Source organism: Rhineura floridana, chromosome 21, assembly GCF_030035675.1.
Source record: "Rhineura floridana isolate rRhiFlo1 chromosome 21, rRhiFlo1.hap2, whole genome shotgun sequence".
Taxonomy (NCBI): Eukaryota; Metazoa; Chordata; class Lepidosauria; order Squamata; family Rhineuridae; genus Rhineura; species Rhineura floridana.
Genome location: NC_084500.1, coordinates 17769477 through 17789773, shown reverse-complemented (window position 1 = coordinate 17789773; position 20297 = coordinate 17769477). Strand labels below are relative to the sequence as shown.

The 20297-nt window shown below is 42.9% G+C and overlaps 1 protein-coding gene across 2 annotated transcripts in view; it reads left to right on the top strand.

The window, feature by feature from the left end:
- Positions 1–20297, top strand: part of ITGAE (integrin subunit alpha E) — a 55424-nt gene that overhangs the window by 3573 nt on the left and 31554 nt on the right. For both annotated transcript variants that reach the window (XM_061604767.1, XM_061604766.1), the window contains exons 2-12: positions 782–896; positions 4600–4694; positions 6477–6544; positions 8129–8246; positions 10489–10632; positions 12583–12687; positions 13959–14080; positions 14802–14953; positions 15070–15223; positions 16658–16808; positions 18581–18648. In XM_061604767.1, coding sequence (XP_061460751.1) covers positions 782–896; positions 4600–4694; positions 6477–6544; positions 8129–8246; positions 10489–10632; positions 12583–12687; positions 13959–14080; positions 14802–14953; positions 15070–15223; positions 16658–16808; positions 18581–18648 — 1292 coding nt within the window. The remainder of the gene's footprint in view (positions 1–781; positions 897–4599; positions 4695–6476; positions 6545–8128; positions 8247–10488; positions 10633–12582; positions 12688–13958; positions 14081–14801; positions 14954–15069; positions 15224–16657; positions 16809–18580; positions 18649–20297) is intronic.

The window sequence follows — 20297 nt, the reverse complement described above, 5'->3', positions numbered from 1 at the left end:
GGATGAACGCTCAATAAACAGGTCATGTGGAAGCACTCTCAAATACTGGGGAGACACTTTTCAGTCAGTGAGACTAGGGGAGGATCCCCCTCCCCCAGACTTGTGGAATTTCTCTTGTGTTTTACTATAACCCCAGGATCCACCAACTGAATCCAGGTGCAGAAGACACAAACATAGGAATTAAAGAGCATCTGCAAATTTGCATTAAAACACACATACATACCCTGCATATTAAATACTGAGAGACATTTTACGTCATGTCTGGTTTGGATCTGAGCTACAAAAGGCTCCCTTACCACAAAAACCACTGTGCTCTACAAGACTTCAGCAAAATGAGACAGAAGTCAAAGTGAGGATGGATTCAGAATGTAAGCTTCTCATTCTTGAGATGATTGTATGCACGGAAGGCTCTTCATAAAAGGCTGCACATTTTTAATCGTCAGCACATCAGTCAACTAAACTTTTATAGTTGATTAACTAAACAGGTGGCCCATTTCAATCAGTGAGGCTGACAGCTAAGGCTATCCTTGCTTTTTTCCTTGCTTTTTTTTTAAATCCTACTTTGTTCCTGGTGTGTTACTGACATAGGAAATAATGTTTTAAAAGGTGGTATATTATTCAATTGTTTGATAAATTTACTACCCTGCCCCTTCTAATAAAAGTTTTCTGGGGATGGGGTCTTAGTGATATCAATAAAAAGAAGTCAACATTATTTATTTGTTTGATCCATTTGCTACCCTTTCCCTTCTAAAAAGAAATGTTTTCCTCGTCTTCCTCTAAGCCCTAAAGCCTCTGAAAAGTTTCAACATCGACACCAGCAAGAGGTGGGTCTCCATGTCTGCACCCCCTCACTTTGGACAGCGGGTTTTCCAGCACTCAGATGGGCGACAGAGCTGGTAAGGAAAAAGTCCCGAGGCTGATTGGGAGGCAGAAGGAAACTGTTCCAATTGGCAGAGGTTTCCAGAAACACATGCAGAGTTTCATTCATCAGCATGATGCATCTACCAAATCCCCAAAAGACAAAAGATCTGTAGCACATTAGATATGTTCATTGGTTTACCGATGCCAGAATGTGTGCCTTATCTAGAACTGTTTTGTGAATTGCCACTGGGCAGATGGTATAGATTGGCGGAGGGGAATTCAATTTTGTTTGCATTTTAATAAGGAACTACCTAATGCCCACTTCTTGAACCAATACACAAACCGAAACATGGAAATCCTTTAAAAAATTCACTTCTCTGAACTTTGCAATGCAGTTCTCCATTTATACAAAAATGCAGATGTTAGAGGAAAGTGTGCATTAAAATTCATGGGTTTAAATCCTCATGAAAATTCATCACTATTCTAGTGCAAATTTTACTAATAAACATATCTGTATGCAATTTTCCCCAACATGGACATTTTTGCAAAGCAGTTTTCCCTAGCAGAAAGTCTTTTTTTGCATGTGATTTTCACCAATGCATGCATTTTTATCCACCTGCCTCTACCCTAGTGCATGCAATTCTGTACACACCACTCAGCTATTCGAAGGAGAGCGAAGTTTGAAGGATGGCTGTGTTTCAGTTTGTGTGTCGTTTCAGAAAGTGCAGACTGGGTAGGTTCACCTTTAAGTAGAAAAAGGGTCTTTTCAGTCATCTGTCCCCTGATCTCTTTTAAACTGGAGTTGACGCGAATTTAACTTGGGACCTTCTGCATGCAAAGGAAAGCATTTGCTTTTACATTTGGCTCTGGCTCCTTGCGGAGTTAACATTATTGCTAGGGTTGTGCTGGGGTAAGGAGTGTCTCTCCAAACAATGCACAAAAATGCTAATTTGGATTGGACTGCCTTCACATCGATCTCAACTTATAACAGCATAGAAGCCTGCTCTGGCCCAGACAGAGCAATACACAGAGCTGCTTTCCTGTTCTATATCCTGTCTGAGGGCTGCGGTGAGAGATCCTTAATCTGTTAAATAAGCCTTTTCACAGCGTGTGGGTGTAGTACACAGACTTATAGCAGATCAGCGATGAGCCCTGATATCTCAATGGAACATCCACGTTCAGGAGTGGTCTACCTCCGGGTACTAAACGCCAGGGACAAGCTCCCAGATGAGCTGTTCCCTTCATGCCCTGGCTGTAGGGTGGTTGTGTGTCCTACTTGATAGAGGGCTGTCCTCTTCTTTGAAAGGCAATGAGAGCACAGCTCTCCATTTGAAGGCGTCTTCCATTTCAGGAATCTTTGCCTCTCCACATGTCGTTGGACTCTAACTCCCAGCAACCCCTGCAGCCAGCGTGGCCAATATTTAGGGATAGGTATGGGTGAATTTGTCTGTTTTTGTTTCTCTCAGTTTCTATTCTGGACATTTCTAGATCTCTTTGCAATTTAAAAATAAAAGTTCTCATGAAAATTTGTCCACTTTTGTGTGCAAATTCCTGCTTCTCTGTGTTTTCAAATGCATTTCCCACCAAAATACGTATTTTTTTGCAAAACAATTTTCCCTAAGAGAATGCATTTTGTGTGCGATTTTCACCAATATATGCATTTAAATACATTCTTTACCCTAGTATATGCATCTTATTTGTACACGTTACTTGGCAGGAGAAGGGCATTGCATTTCAGAGTAGGAACGGAAGAGAAATTGTATTGAGTTCGCATTTAAAGCCAACTTTATCAAAATTCACACTTCCTGAAACAACAGAACCAAAACCCAGCCGTCCTTAAAAAGTCACACTTCTCCAAATTTTGCAATGCCATTCTCCAGCCAAACAGTGTTTGCAAAAGTGCATCTATTAGGGGAAAGTATGCACAAAACAAATATATTGGTGAAAACAACATACAAAAAGAGGTTATTATTATTTATATTATATAAGAAGAAGAAGAAGTGTAGTAATAGTTTGATGCCCAAAGGCCCTCAAGTTATTTACACAATGTTAAAACAGAAACAAGTCAAACACACTATAGAAACATAACAATAAGCAACAGCAAAACAATAACAGTATTTATTTATTTATTATTTCAATTTATATACCGCCCTTAGCAGAATAGCTCTCAGGGCGGTGAACAAACAAGATAAAATACAATATATCATAATAAAAAAGCATAAAAACATATACAAACAAACAGCAAAAAAACACTACAAAAACACAATACGACAAAAATTAAAAAATACAGATTAAAAGATTAAAATGGTTAAGAAAATTAAAATGGTTAAGAAAATTAAAATGCCTGGGAGCATAAAAAGGTCTTTACCTGGCGCCGAAAAGATAGAAGTGTAGGCGCCAGGTGTACCTCTTCGGGGAGGCTGTTCCACAACTCAGGGGCCACCACAGAAAAGGCCCTAGATCTAGTAACCACCCTCCGGGCTTCCCGATGGGTTGGTACCCGGAGGAGGGCCTTAGATTCTGAACGAAGTGAACGGGTAGGTTCGTATCGAGAGAGGCGTTCCACAAGGTATTGAGGTCCCACGCCGTGTAAGGCTTTATAGGTAAGAACCAGCACCTTGAATCTCACCCGGAAGCAAATAGGAAGCCAGTAGCACCCCCCCAAGCAGCCCCAGGAAGGTTTGGCCGCATATTAAAACAAAACATCATCTCAATCTTACCAAATTCCTGGAAGAAAAGGCCTGCCTTTCCCTGGTGCTGAAAAGACGTAAATGAAGGCACCAGGTGGACCTCCCTGGGGAGCATACTCCACAGATGGGCAGCCACCACTGAAAAGGCCCTTGCCCTTGTCACTAAGGGATAAATTGCTTACGAAAATGTATTTATTGGGAGAAATTTGCACAAAAATGCTGGGGAGTTTTCATGAGGATTAAAAAAAAAAAATAGCAAATTGCTGCAGGAATGTGGAGAACCAAATTTAAGATTGGAAAGATCAGGACCGGAGGGAACCAAAATTGACAGATCCTTCCATCCCTAATTCAGAGAAGTGGAAATATTGCATAGTGTTTTGGGAAGTGCAAATCAGGTACGGTCACCTTTTAAACTCAAACTGAATCAGCTTTTTCTAGCCAGGGATGGTGATTGGGAGGTGGAGTCCAGCAACATCTGGAGGGTCACAGGTTCCCAATCCCTGCTCTATTCGGAGAGTTGTGCAGTTGCACTCTGGTTTAAAGATAAAGAGCCTAAAAGAGGGAGGGCTTACCACTGCACAGCAGGAAGGTCAGGCAGGCATACATCTCACGTGGTCACTGTTTTCTTCAGTATGGTGAGAGATGGATTGTATTTCTAGTGAATGATTTAGAGAATGGGATCTATACATATAAGTTAGCATATGCACATTTTATGCAAATGGTATGCAAATCCCCCCCTCTTTTTTCTTGGTGATGCCTAAGCAGGTCACTCTTATTTTGTTGGGAACTGTCAAGGTCCAGAGTTACACAAAATGCTTTACTAGGTGGACTCTTGGGGTTATTGCTAATTCCAGCCCTACTCCGAGGAAACCCATTGAAAATAATGAACATGACCCATTAATTCCAATGGGTATACTCTGAGTAATTGTTAGTTAGACACAACACTCGGTGTGTTCGGATTACACCATTCGTATGCCCACTGAACTTTTCTCTGATCCCTGTTTGCTAAGAGACTCATTTGTGTTTTTTTGTGTGTGCGTTTAAAAAGGATTTTAGCCACTTCCTTGGGGCCAGGTGATTCTGGCAGGCTGTTTAAATGCCATCTGCAGGATGAGATCCGCTGTGAGGTGGCCAGCTTGGGAGGTACGTATTAGGATTCTTATTTGTTCATATTAATTAATTTTTACCCTGTCGTTCTTCAAAAGTACACAAGGCAAGGTGGCTTACGCAGAGTCAGCACAGTGCAAAATAAGATAAAAATAAGGCCTTAAAAAACCCCTTAAAATATAACTTAAAAAAAAAACCTAAAAAACAAGGCAGAATACAGCCTAAGAAGAGCCTGGTAGATCAGGCTAAAGCGGGCCCATCTTTTCCATCATCCTGCTCTCACAGTGACCGACCAGATGCCCCAATGGGAAGCCCACAAGCAGGACCTGAGTGCAACAGCAACTCCTCCCCGCTGCGATTCCCAGCAACCGGCATTCAGAGGCACACTGCCTCCAATAGTGAAGGCAGAACACAACCGTCGTGAACATAGCCATCGATAGTCTTATCTTCCCTGAATTTGGCTAACCCTCTTTTAAAGCCATCCAAGTTGGTAGGCATCACTGCCTCCTGTGGGAGCAAATTCTACACCTTAACTATGTGGTGTGTGAAGAAGCACTGTCTTTTTTGCTTGTCCTGAATCTTCCAACATTCAGTGGCCCCTTAGTGCTTTGTTTTTTTTTATTTTGTAAATCTTGGGGTCCAACCAAATATGATGATACCTCCTATTTATTTTATTTTATTAGATTTGTATACCGCCCGACTAGCATTAGCTCTCTGGGCGGTGTACAACAAAATATAAAAATACAAAAACATCTCAAAATCTCATAATAAATACAGCATAAACATATATAAAACAAGGAATCAGAAACAGTTACAACAAAATTTAAAACTAAAACAAGTTACATATTAAAACGCCATAGCAAAGAGGAAGGTCTTAACCTGGCGCCGAAAGGACAGCAATGTCGGCGCCATACGCACCTCTTTGGGGAGACTGTTCCACAATTCGGGGGCCACCACTGAGAAGGCCCTAGATCTTGTCACTGCCCTCCAAGCCTCCTTATGAGACGGAACTCGGAGAAGGGCCTTCAATGTAGAGCGTAGTGTACGGGCAGGTTCATATCGGGAGAGGCGTTCCGACAAGTATTGTGGTCCCGCACCGTATAGGGCTTTATAGGTTAAGACCAACACTTTGAATCTAGCCCGGAAGCATATTGGCAGCCAGTGCAAGCAAGCCAGAACAGGTGTTATGTGTTCCAACCACCTGGTCCCCGTTATTAATCTGGCCGCCGCATTTTGGACAAGCTGTAGCTTCCGAACTGTCTTCAAAGGCAGCCCTACGTAGAGCGCATTGCAGTAATCCAGTCGCGAGGTTACCAGAGCATGTACGACTGATGTTAGGTCCTCCCTGCTCAGATACGGACGTAGCTGGGCTACCAGCCGAAGCTGGTAGAAAGCATTCCGTGCCACCGATGCCACTTGGGCCTCAAGTGACAGGGAAGGATGTAAAAAGACTCCCAGACTACGAACCCGGTCCTTTAGGGGGAGTGTAACCCCATCCAGGACAGGGTGTATATCCACCATCCGATCAGGGAAGCCGTTCACCAGCAGCATCTCAGTCTTGTCTGGATTGAGCTTCAGTTTGTTAGCTCTCATCCAGTCCATTATCGCAGCCAGGCAACGGTTCAGCACATTGAGGCACAGTTTTGACCACGTGGATTGGCACTCACCCCTGAACATTTCTCATAGAAGGAGAGATTCTGAGTGATGCTGCAATATGATGTTTGAGCCTTCCTTTCCTGTGGTTCTTTCCAGCACAATTTCCTCTCTACTTTGCTGGTACGTGAACTTTCACTTTTTTTCTTTCTTCTCCCTCTCAAGAAAAAATTCAGAAATTGAAAAAGCTGCAGTCCGGGATTGCTATAGCCCAAAGCCCGGAACAAATCCTGGTAAGTTGCAGAGAGGTTGGAGTGTTCTGCTTTTGTAAAGACACTTGCCTCAAGCTCCCCAGCATGGTTAAGATGACGGTCTCTTGCAACAAAGTCTAGCAGCCCAACTAACCATCAAGGAGTCAGTGGGCCAATAGCGTTTTCTATCCCATCGCTGGGCCATCACCTGGTGATTTCTTACTCCATTAGTTCTCTCCACGCTACACCATCTAGAAATATTAAATTAAAAAGACCTACGTGCTTTAGGCTTTTCTAGTTCTGCTGCTGTACCGATCTCTTGGGCTCCAATGGCCTGTTTTTATAAACAAATTGTGCAAACACAATTGCAATTTGTAATATTTTTGCAAGTTTTAAATCGGGTGGCAAATACAGCAACAACAATGCCCCCAATAAAGTTTTGTTGTTGTTGTTATATGCCTTCAAGTCTATTACGACTTATGGCTACCCTATGAAAATATAAGGTGTATATTCAGAACACCATAATTCCCAAAGTTCCGTGTGTCTAGTGAGGCACCAGTGCAGGAGTTGCTTGCAGAGAAGCCCAAGATAGCAAATCAAGGACTCCCACAGGAAAAAAAACCCTTAAAGCCCTAAATAAAATACAAGATAGATACAAATGCATAATGCAAATACATAAAGCCACTAAAAGGAATTTACTCTTCTATTCCCTCCTACACACATAAATTGAAATCCCATTACCTAATTCAAGAGCCTAATTCTTACTCCATGGCATTAGTAGTTCCTTTCGTCACCAGCTCTTCCTCTTTCTGATTTACAACTCACTTGATACAGCCCCTTCCTTAAGGTTTCCCCACCCAGTGGGCCAAACCGATAATCCATAGGGGTTACACTGCCGCCTTTTATTTCAGCCCCTCAGCAAACCCTCTCCCACCAAAGACTACCCCAACTCACCCAAATAGTCCTGAGTTTGGCTTTATATACCTTTCAGACAGGGCAATTCGGCCAATCAACTTGCTTCTGATGGAATTCTGACCAATACTGGCCCACCATTGGCCTACAATTGTGAACCATTAGACATGAACGGAATGTCCACAAAATGGCCAATCATAAAGTGGCCCCTTTGGGACACAACTGCCCTGTGCATAAAAGCCTAAATCTCACACACACACAGCTATCTCCCTAGCAACAGCTAAACAAACATCTGGAGGGCCACACGCTTGCCCATCCCTGTTATACGCATTATATTAGGGACTGCCAACATGGTGCCCTTCAGATGTTTGCTGGACTCCAACTCCCAGCAGCCTGAGCAGCCAACATGGCCAATGGATAGGGGTGACGAGTCCAACAACATCTGGAGGGCACCAGGTTGGCTGCTCCTGCATTAAATCTTCCATCCGTGGTTAAAATACAAGGTTCCTCTTCTCTCCCAGTTCCCTATTGACATACTAATCGGTATTTAAATAATTAGAACTGTCTAAGAATAAAATTTTACCTCACAAAAACGGGTATCTCTGCACTAGCGTGGGAAAGGCTACCTCAAATGAAAGAACCTGATATGGCAACTATTTTCGCCCCCGAAATATACTCTTTGCTTCTCAGTTCCCGTCTCACTTTCCTTGACAGGTTTGTCTCCAGCACCGGCGGCGCCAGCGGCGCAGGGCCACAGAGGAGCTGAATGGGCTTTGTGTCCTGCTTGCAGCTGGGTTCCAAGAGAAGGCGTTTATCAACCTCACGGACATCAGTATGAAAGTAGCAGATGTAGATTTGGGTTTAGCTATGCAGGTCATCGTAGTGTATGGCTTAAGAGGTGTAGAAGAGAACTGGCCCCACCTGCTGAGCTGCCAGTTTGTGTCCAGTTCTGCCCCTGAGCCACCATTTCCCCCTGAGCTGCCATTTTGCACCTAGCTCTGCTCCCCATGCCGCCATTTTGTGTCCAGTTCTGCCCCTGAGCCACCATTTCCCCCTGAGCTGCCATTTTGCACCTAGCTCTGCTCCCCATGCCGCCATTTTGTGTCCAGTTCTGCCCCTGAGCCACCATTTCCCCCTGAGCTACCATTTTGCACCTAGCTCTGTTCCCCATGCCGCCATTTGTGTCCAGTTCCGCCCCTGAGCCATCATTTCCCCTGAGCTGCCATTTTGCACCTAGCCCCATTCCCCATACTGCCATTTTGTGTCTAGTTCTGCCCCTCAGCCCCCATTTCCCCTGAGCCACCACTTTGCCCCTAATCCCGCCCCCATGCCGCCATTTTGTGTCTGACTCTGCCCCTCCCTAAGCTGCCACTTTGCACCTGGCCTCACCACCTGAGCCACCATATTTCTTTATTTTACTTGTTTAACAAGATTTATATATAGCTTAACACTATTTTTAAACAGAAAGACCCACTCTTCTAAGTGGTTTATGTAAAATAATAGAAAATATTCATAAGAAACTGGTGATTAAAATCATCAGAGTTTAAAAACAAGCAGACGTAACAAAAATGATCAAAATATGAAGTCAACAGTTTTAGAAACAAATATGCCTCACGAAATTGCGTCTGACTCTGCCCCTGAACTGCCACTTTGCACTGAGCCCCACCCTCTGAGCCGCCATTTTGTGAATGGCTTTGCCTCTGAGTCACCATTTCCCACTTGGCGCTGTTTGGTGGATCTGGGGTTCCTTGTTAAAATGAAAGTAGATTCCGCAAGTCTCAAGTCTGCTTCGTGGGCTGGTCCGCATGCCTCTGGCGCAAGGAAGACTCTTTCGGATCCCCCTCGCGACCCTTAACAACATTACCTTTGGGTTTGTTCACATGTTACATTGAACACAGGTCCAAGTTACCTGTACACTAAAGATGGGTGAATCTGTCCGTTTCTAATTTTTCCACTCTTAAGTTCAGTTCTCTAATTTTCCACTTCCGTTAGTGATCTTTTGTAAAGTCCACATGAACATTCATCCACATTTTCGTGCAATTTATCCAGATATAATATACATGTTTTTATGCAGTTCTGCCTAATCTAGACATTTTGGCAAACCAATCTTCCCTAACGTGATGCATTTTTAATGTGATTTTCATGAATCGATGCATTTATGTGCATATCTTACACTAGCATATGCTCTTTTGCACATCTTACTTTGCTGGAGCACTGCCTTGCAACATTTGGAGAAGTGCAAATTGTGGTTGTGTTGGTTATACTTGTGAACTGAATCTAATTTCTCCCCCGTACCTATGCCACCCATGTACACATGAAAGAATACATACTTGTTGATTTGTACTATTGCGTACACAGGTACAGTTGTTGACTGGAGTGTATAAAGTAAGGAGAAATTCGATTTGGTTTACAGTTAAAGTTAATTTACCAATTTATATTTTCCAAAACAATATGAGCCATCCTTCAAAATTCACACATCCATATTTTGCGATGAAGTTCTCCTACCAAACAGCGCTTACAAAAATGCATATATTAGGGGAAAGTGTGCTTAAAAATGAACGTAGGGGTGAAAATATACAAAGATGCATTATATGAACGGAAATGGGTTGTAAAAAATTTGCACACTAGTCAAGAAAAATATGTTTATTAGGAGAAATCCACACAAAAATGCTCTGTAATTTTCACGAGGATTTTTTAAAAATTGCCAGCTGAATTTAAGATTAGAAAAATGCATAACTGAGAGCAAGAAAACTGGCAGATCCCTCCATCCCTAGTGAAGCCCTTTTGGCCTTGTCCTATCTTTCCCATGCTGCTTTCAGCTTGCTCCAAAGGAATTGCCTATCTGCAGCCATCCACAGATTGTGCTACGGTATACTCCTCTTCCTTCAAATGCCGTAACTTTCCCAACCTTTGGGTCCCCAGATATTGCTGGACTACAGTTCGCATCATTCCTGACCATTGGCCATGCTGGCTAGGGCTGATGGGTGGTCCAACAGCATCTGGGGGACCCAGAGGTTGGGAAAGGCTGCTTAGAGGGTTGTTGTTATTATTATCTGTATTTGTGCTTCCTGTAGTTGAAACCAAGCAGAACCAGGGGGGCCAGGAGCGAAAAAGAAGGGACGTTAGCAGCAATGGAATTGGCAGCGTCAACCGCAACCCTTTTAGTTTGGCTGCCAGCAGCAACTGCCATCAACCAAGGGGGTCTCATGTATGCAGAGGTGAGATTGAAAGCTGGCAACATTTTTGTTTCATTTATTACACTGGGTTGCTGTAAATTAAAGTCACTTAGCGGCATAATTGTTCCACTGGCGAAGCATTTTGTGCTGGGAAATGTTGTTGCGCAAGAGAACGCATCAGCAAGCTGCTGGTAACTTCGTTGTGTGATAGGTAGCGCAATTTGTGGCGCTATGAGTTTCAGCTAATGCAGCTGTTGCATTGGATTCCTCTGTGGCTCAATGTTGAAACATGCCCATCTGTTCGCGCAAGAGCCCGCAAGAGCGGATACGATTGAATTTATATAATTTACATTACATTTACATTTGCTTTGGGGTTTCATCAGTCATTCACCCACATCCCTACAAATCTATAATCCCCTGCACAACTTATTTTTTTAAATTTTATTAAGAACATAAGAACATAAGAAGAGCCTGCTGGATCAGGCCAGTGGCCCATCTAGTCCAGCATCCTGTTCTCACAGTGGCCAACCAGGTGCCTGGGGGAAGCCCGTAAGCAGGACCCGAGTGCAAGAATGCTCACCCCTCCTGAGGCTTTCGGCAACTGGTTTTCAGAAGCATGCTGCCTCTGACTAGGGTGGCACAGCACAGCCATCGTGGCTAGTAGCCATTGATAGCCCTGTCCTCCATGAATTGGTCTAATCTTCTTTTAAAGCCATCCAAGCTGGCGGCCATTATCGCGTCTTGTGGGAGCAAATTCCATAGTTTAACTATGTGCTGAGTAAAGAAGTACTTCCTTTTGTCTGTCCTGAATCTTCCAACATTCAGCTTCTTTGAATGTCCACGAGTTCTAGTATTATGAGAGAGGGAGAAGAACTTTTCTCTATCCACTTTCTCAATGCCATGCATAATTTTATACACTTCTATCATGTCTCCTCTGACCCGCCTTTTCTCTAAACTAAAAAGCCCCAAATGCTGCAACCTTTCCTCGTAAGGGAGTCGCTCCATCCCCTTGATCATTCTGGTTGCCCTCTTCTGAACCTTTTCCAACTCTATAATATCCTTTTTGAGATGAGGCGACCAGAACTGTACACAGTATTCCAAATGCGGCCGCACCATAGATTTATACAATGGCATTATGATATCGGCTGTTTTATTTTCAATACCTTTCCTAATTATCGCTAGCATGGAATTTGCCTTTTTCACAGCTGCCGCACACTGGGTCAACATTTTAATCGTGCTGTCCACTACAACCCGAGGTCTCTCTCCTGGTCAGTCACCGCCAGTTCAGACCCCATGAGCGTATATGTTAAATTAAGATGTTTTTGCTCCAATATGCATAATTTTACACTTATGTGTAATGTTCCTCCAAGGAATTCTAGTATAACTAGTTCCTCCCTCTACCATTTTATCCTTACAACAACCCTGTGAGGTAGGTCAGCCTGAAAGAGGGTGACTGGCAGGGGTGTAGTTATCCAGGATCTCGGGGTGTGTATGTCTTAGACCCTTTACTTTTTTGGGAGCAGGGTCCAAGCAGGGTCCCTAAGTCTCCAATGCCCTACAAGCCAATCAGCATGAAAGGGGAATATGTTAGCCACTGAGAAGAATCTTCTAACTTGCTTCCTTGTCCTTTCCTGCTGATTGGAGCCAATCAGAGTGAAAGGAGGGAGTCAGCCACTGAGATGACTCTTCTCAATAGTTAAGACTCTCCCCTTTCATGCTAATTGGCTCCTATGGATATTTGTTTTGGTGGGGGAGGGCATCATCAAGGATCTCATTCTCAAGCCAGCAGCAAAAGAAAAAAAGGGGGCAGGGTGTGGCTGTGACTATCATAAAAGGATCCTGCACTTCTGAATTTGCCACTACATTACTGGTGAGTGGCCCAAGGTCACTCAGTTGAGCTTCATGGCTGAGTAAAGATTTGAACCTGGGTCTCCCAGGTCCTAGTCTGACATTCTAACCCATTTATAATTATTCTCTTTTTCTTTTAAAAAGATTCTACAGATGGAAATTTTGAGCTTGGCTACAAAACCCTTAAAGCTAACAACAACAATAACAACAACAATTACTACATGGAGGATGAAGAGGAGGATGAATCCTGTAAGTCAGGGGTGGACAGAAGGAAATAATGGTCTACTGGTAGATCTCTAGGTTCAACTGGCAAAACACAGTGAACTTTAATAAGAGACCTTCAGCAAACCTAATTAATTAGAAATGGGAGCAATCTTGCAAAGAAGTGTTACCATTTAAACCGCTGGCATGGAGTAGGAACCCTTTCAAAGAAAGGAAAAAGTAGTACCCAACCTCTGCTTGATTATTTTCCTCATTATGCAACTTCCTTGAGGCCAGTGATTCCCAGACGCTTTTCCTCACAAACCACTTGAAAATTGCTGAGGGTCTTGGTGGACTGCTAAATTATTATTTTTTGCTGTAGCAATTGTAATGTCATGGAATTCAAATTGTAATACAATAAAATACAATCTAAGGAATGAAATACCTTCTTCTTTCAACAAGCCTTTTAAGTAGAGACCTTATCCCAGTCTGCATCTGTGTTGGAATTGTTTTTTAAGATATTTTAAAAGCTTTTTTAAAGAGGTGTTTTGTTTTAATATGTTTTAAAGTCTTTTGTTTTTAAGATGTTTTTAGTGTTTTTGTTTGCCACCCAGGGCTTCTACTGGGAGGAAGGGTGGGATATAAATTTAATAAATAAACGAACAAATAATAAATAAATAAAAGAAGGAATGCAATTGAAAATCAGTATGAATATTCAGTGCAATTAATGCGTCATTTCCCATCTTTAGCCACAAATCCATGCACCTGCTGTGGACAATCTTCACTGAAGTGGTCCACGGCCGGTCCACAGACCACAGTCTGGCAACCACTGTTCTAGATGATTTGTGGTCAGATCAAGCAAGGTTTTCTGACGGTTTAACAACAGCAACCATCTTCTCAGTGCCCCTTCAGACATCCTTTTTATTGTACATTCATGATGATTGAATGAAATAAATTAAATAATTAAATTAAATTGTGTGAGTGTGTGAATTATCCAGTTTTGTTTCATTTTATTACCCTGCTTACTTAGGGTAGCAGTCTTGACCAGGGATGCCAATGAGGCCAAGAACATGAGAAGATCTCTGAGCATGTACAGAGTACATTTTCCCTTCACTACTGAGCAACCACTGCAGTACACACGCATTTGTGCTTAGGGAGCAGGGCATCTAGGTTATAGGTTGGGTGTGTCCTAGGTCGTTCTGAGCCCCGAACATCTCATTTTTTGAAATTATGTACTAAAATTATTCCAATAACGGCTCTGGATTAAAACTTAATGTCATCTCCTTTTACAAGTTGTCTGTTTATCTTTTTCCCGGCAGACCTGCGGACTGAAATTGCCTTCGTCTTGGACGGCTCTGGGAGTATCGACCCGCCGGACTTTGAACGGGCCAAGGATTTCGTCTACAGCATGATGAAGACATCCTACGAGAAGTGTTTTGAGGTGACTGCCTCTCTGCTGTTTTGACGGGGGCTCTAGATCCGTCGGTCTACATTTACTGAATTGTGGTGCACATCTCACTCATGCTGTGATGCGAGGAGAGTGCCAGGAACCAGGATGGAAGATAAAGAGCCTAGCCACCTGTGTAAATTAGGGATTGAAGAACCTGTCAATTTCAGTTCTCTCAGTTTCTAATTTTCCCAAGCTTTAATCCACTTCTCCAGGTTTCTCCAGCAACTTCTGATTTTTTTTTAAATAAGCCTCATGAAATTTCTTCAGCATGTTAATGCAAATTTCTCCTAATAGACACATTTCCGCAAGCAGTTTCTCATAATATAATATGTTTTGGTATGTTATTCTAACTAATATATTCATTTTTATACACAATATATGAATTTTGTACACATGGTTTGGTTGGGAACTGCATCACAACATTTGAATAAGGGTGAATTTCGAAGGATGGGCGTGTTTCGGTCCTCATATTGTTTCAGAAAATGCAAATTTGATAAATTCAGCTTTAAACAAGAACTGAATCAAATTTCTCCGCCATCCCTAGGACAAATGTAAAAATCACATTCCTTGCTCCGCCTGCTTTTGCCTTTGGCCCCACCCACTGCTGGTATGTGGCCCCTGGGAAGTTGCCCAGTAGGAAATGTGGCCTTTGGTCTGAATGTCACCCATGAATGCCGTCCCCTCATGTACATGATGTTTCCTTTCATTCCAGTGTGTCTTTGCCTTGGTCCAGTATGGAGATATTATCCAGACGGAATTTGACCTGCGGGATGGCAAGTCCTCTTCTACTGCCTTAGAAAAAGTTAAAGCCATGACTCAAGTGTGTAAAGTGACCCGGACAGCATCTGCCATCCAGCACGTCCTGTGAGTTATGAAAAGCCTTGAGGAAAAGCTTTGTGTAACCCAGACGTCTGCTGCTGAGATATCTCCCCCAAAGTCTGCAAGCTGAATAATCTTTCCCCCCCCCCTACTTTAAACAGAGATGCTATCTTCAGCTCAAGCTATGGGTCTGAGGAAAATGCTGCCAAGATCATAGTTGTGCTGACAGATGGCGTGAGTTTCATGGACTCCTTGCAACTGGAAACAGTGATCAATTCGTCGAGGATGGTGGGCATCGAGCGTTATGCCATTGGGGTAAGCTCTGGATTCTGCAAGGGTCTTGCATTTGCTGTTCACTGAATGTTTCAGAACCTGCATTCTTTGGCAAGGCAATCATTTTTGGTTGTGTGTGTGTGTGGAACATTTAGTGGTTTGGTCCATGGACATACGGATGACAGCGGTTCAGTTTGAGCACAAATCTTTTCCATTTTAAAAGGTCCCTGTAATTGAGGTTGTTATGAGGAGGATAGGTCTTTCAGTGGCTGACTGTACTAGCAGCAATTTCAGCTCTCTGAGTGTAGATCCTTATTAAGGAGAAATTCAATTTAGTTTGCATTTAAAAGTGAACCTTCCTAATTTGCACTTTCTGAAACAATATGTGAACTGAAACACAGTCCTTAGAAATTCACCCTACTCCGAAGTTTGCAATGCAATTCTCCAGCCAAGTAAGATGTACAAAAGCGCATATGCTGAGAAATGTGTACATTACTGAAAATAACATATAAAGATGCATTGTGTGAGGGAGAATGCTTTGCAGAAATGTGTACATTAGACAAAATTGCGTACAAAAATTGTGTAGGTTAGGAGGAATTTGCATGAATGTGCTGACAAATTTTTCATGAGGATTTAAAAAAAACATTGTTGCAAACAGATGAGAAAATGCAGAGAACTAAAGTTATTTGAAAAATGAGAAACTGAGACAACCTGAAATTGTCAGGTTTGCCCATCCCTAATCCTTGGGCTCATTCATATGGGAGCTAAACTTTGCAGTGAAGCTTTTGCCACCGCAATAAATTTGCAAGGTTCACACTTCCTACCTTCAATTCCACTGTTTTTCTTTCACAGAAGTAGGCAATCCTCTGGAAAGGTTTAGTATCACTGTTTCCTTGTGGCCCCGCCCTAATTTTATATGATTACTCCCTCCAGAGAACCAATATTGCTAATGGAGAAGGGGAGAGGGGTTTTTTGTCAGTTTCATTGTTTCTTATCAATTGCAGCCCAGGGGTGCAATTGACACGAAACTGTATGAAACTGAATAGAGTGGGGAGTGAGTGAAAGGCAGAGAGAGGGAGCGGGCGACAGAGAGAGAGGGAGCCGGCAATGGGGCATAAGAGAGCCCACCCACTAAAAAAAATTGAGGCAAAGAACCTACACGGAGGAGTGCAGCAAACCTGAGACTTTTTTCCTTTCCTTTTCACCTTAAAATTGGATTGGTTTGATATGGGAAAACTGTGATAGCTGCAGGTTGCCTGCAACATCATGTGAACCATGCATATTAAACAGGGATGCAATTAGCACCAATCTCACAGTAAGTCGCCGTGTGAACTAGCCCATTATGTAGCCAAAACAACCCTGGCTGAGGCTGATGGGAGTTGTAGTCCAAACCATCTTCAGGGCAAGAGGTTGGAAGAAAGCTGGTATAATCTGTAGTAGTCTGCCCTTCATTTTCTATTTGGGTGTTCCCTAAAGGTGGGGGAAGCCTTCGACAACGTTAAAGCGCTGCAAGAGCTGCACTTGATCGCCTCCGACCCAGATGAAAGACACATCTTCCGTGTGACCAACTATTCGGCCCTGAACGTAATCCTGTCCACTCTGCAGCAGAAGATCATTGGCATCGAAGGTGAGGAAGGAGGGGAAGCTTTGGGGGCACCTTCTTGACCTTCTTCCAAGGACGATGCAAAACTGCGTTAAACCCTAAAGCCTAAACAGAAGGTGAGCTGAAGTAGAAGGGGAAGAGCCAAAGGAAAGCGAAGGAAAATGAGCAGGTGCATGTTCCCTCTTCGATATATAGTGTAATGTCTTGGGTAGGAGAATGAGCTATGAGCCAGGAGATCCTGAGATGAACATCAGAAGCTGTCTTAGACCAGGTCAGACTCTTGATCCATCTAACTCAGTATAAATATAAAACAAACAAATAAATAAATACTTTTTTACTTTCAAAAACCTTTATCAAAATAGACCAAAAGAGGTTGCCAAACTTTTTTTTTAATCCACGGACCGCTCGAAAATTGCTAGTGGTCTTGGCAGACCACTTAATGATTTTTCTGCCAGTTGCAGCAATTGTAATGCTCAGCGTGATTTTTCAGTGTATATTTTTGCTTCTTTGATTTCCTGTAATGCAATAAAATACAAGTTGCGTTCCATAGAACTCAGTTTGTAATACAACAAAGAGCAGCATAATAAATAAAGGAAGCAATAAAAATACAATTAAAATCCATATGAACGTGTAATGCAAACATGCTGTGGATCATCTGAAGGAAGCACACGGACCACCCGACAGTTTGGGAACCTCTGGATAACAAAAGGCTGAAATACAATAAACAAAACACCAGCGTGTGAATGTGCAAGTGGTCCCTTCTTGGAACAGATGCAATGAAGTTTACCCCAGTACATCACCAGGCCAATAGAGAAGAGTAATTCCTTGTCTTCTTTTCATCTAACCCAGTACTGTCTGCTCTGACTGGCAGGAGCTCTCATGGGTCTCAGGGCAGAGAAAGGGCCTTCCCATCACTTGCTATCTGGCCGTTCTAACTCAGGGCTGCTGGATCACCAGGCGTTGCTAGACTCCAGCTCCCATTGGACATGCTGTTTGAGGCTGATGAGAGCTGGAGTCCAGTGACCTCTGGAGAGTACCATACTGGCTACCCCTGTTCTGACTAGCAATGCCTCAGATTGCATGTGGGATCTTCTGTCTGCAAAATTTTTTCTCTACCACTAAATTAAGATCCCTTCTCTAGGTCTAGAGTAAGCTGCCTTCCACTGAGTCAGACTACTGTGTTGGATGTTGTATCTGGCGCAAGCAGATGCCCAGGATGCAGAACAGTATAGTGACAGGCTAGATGCCAGTTGAAGCAATGAGCCAGACAAGTAATAAGTTTTAAGAGTCACTTTACTGACAATAGAATATATCACAAGCTCTCTCTCTGTACAAACTCCTCGACCCCACCCCAACTGGCCAGATCTGCTAAGTCTTATAGATAAGGCCAGCTGGTTGCCTTGGATACTTGTCCTTGAGATCTGCACGGACTCTGCTTCTTGGCCTTGTAACTCTGCTGTGGAAAAATACATTCAGGCACTCTTTCTTTGCCAACATACTGGTCCATCTAACTTATTATTGCCTACCCTGACTGGCAGCGGCTCTCTAGGATTTCAGGAAGTGGACATTCCCAGCCAGACCTGGAGGCACTAGGGACTGAACCTGGCTGGGACCTTCTGTGTGCAAAGCAGGTGTTCTACCACTGAGCTACAGCCCTTCCCCTAAAAATAAAGCAAGATTCCAGTCCTCATGATTCTGTATAAAGGTCTGATTTAGATAAGCAGGGCCCCTGAAAGACCACTGAGCTTCATGGCCCCACCCCTCAGAAAATCACTGGCTTTTCTTTTGCTCATCAGGAACAGCGGGTGCCATCTTGGAATTTGATCTGGCTCAAAGTGGCTTCAGTGTTCACCTCCCGGATGAGGTAAGAATGTGTTGTTTTTCTTTAAATGATTGGGTGGGCAGATGTAGGCTTCAACTCTTGAAGGGGACAGACCACCTCTCTCCTTCAGCAAGAGCCCCATCCTTGACAGGAAGGTACACCACAAATGGAACAGGGGATTTCTCCACAAAGCAAATACTCAGCTTTGGAAAAGGGATTTTCCTCAGGAAAGCCAGCAGGGGAGGAAATGGTTAACATCTCCCCGTTCCCTCAATCCACAATTGTAGGGATCCCAACAATTGTAAGCCCACCCGTCAGCTGATGCTGTTTGAATCCCTTTTTTAAAAAATGCACAGACTCATTTAACTTTGGGTATAGTTTGGAATGTGTCTCCCTGATCCTGGGGTGGAGCCACTGTGTTCCTCCAGATGTTGTTCCAGATGTTGCTACAATGATTAGGACAAGTATTTCTTCACATAGCCTGCAGACTATGGAATTCACTCCCATGAGAAGCTGGAGTGGCCACCAACTTGGATAACTTTAAAAGAGGATTCGACAAATTATTTATTTTAACACATTTTATATGCCATTCGGTTGCAGAAAACCTCTAAGTGGTTTACAAAAAAACCTTAACATTATCAATAATAAAAGCAAGTAATGAAAACATTTTAAAAACAATTAAAACAGCAATAGACTAAAAAGATTTGAACACCTCAACATTAGGACAGGCTTGCCTAACCAAAAAGGTTTTAAGCAGGCGATTAAAGGAATATAGTGAAGGTTCCTGCCTGATGTCAATAGGCAAGGAGTTCCAAAGGCTTCAGTTCAAATTCATGGAGGAGGCTATCAACACTACTAGTAGCCACAATGGCTGTATATTAGTATGCCTCTGAATAACAGTGGGGAGAGTGGCTGATGTGCTCAGGTTCTACTTCCCAGAAGAGGCATCTGGTTGGCCACTGTGAGAACAGGATGCTGGACTAGTTGCCTCTGGCCTGATCCAGCAGGGCTCTTACGTTCTTAAATTAACTCCCATCATCTCTGACCATTGCGCCATACTGGCTGAGGCTGATGGGAATTGGTGTTCAACAACATCTGGAAGGCCCAGAGTTCCCTATCCTGGGGGTAGCCAGTAATGATCTAAATTATCCAATTATCAGACTTGGTACAAATCAGCTTCCTGTGTTCTTACTGGGAGTGATCACATATGGAGGATGTAGGAAGTTGTCTTATGCCAAGAAGAATATTGATCTATCTAGTTCAGTATTGATTAGGGATGGAAAGATCTGTCAATTTCGGTTCTCTCAGTTTCTAATTTTTTCAATCTTAAATTCAGTTATTCTGTTTGTTTTTTAAATCCTCATGAAAATTATCCAGCATTTTAGTGCGAATTTATCCTACTAAACAGGCAATTTTGGCTGAACATACACATTTTTATAAGCCATTTCTCTTCATATTATGCATTTTTCCATGTTATTTTCATCCATATATTCATTTTTATGCACAATTCCCCCTAATACATGCATTTTTGTAAACATTGCAGGCTTCCCCCAGGCACCTGGTTGGCCACTGTGAGAACAGGATGCTGGACTAGATGGGCCACTGGCCTGATCCAGCAGGCTCTTCTTATGTTCTTATGTTCTTATTTTTCGGTTGGTGAACTGTATAGCAAAATTCAAATAAGTACAAAT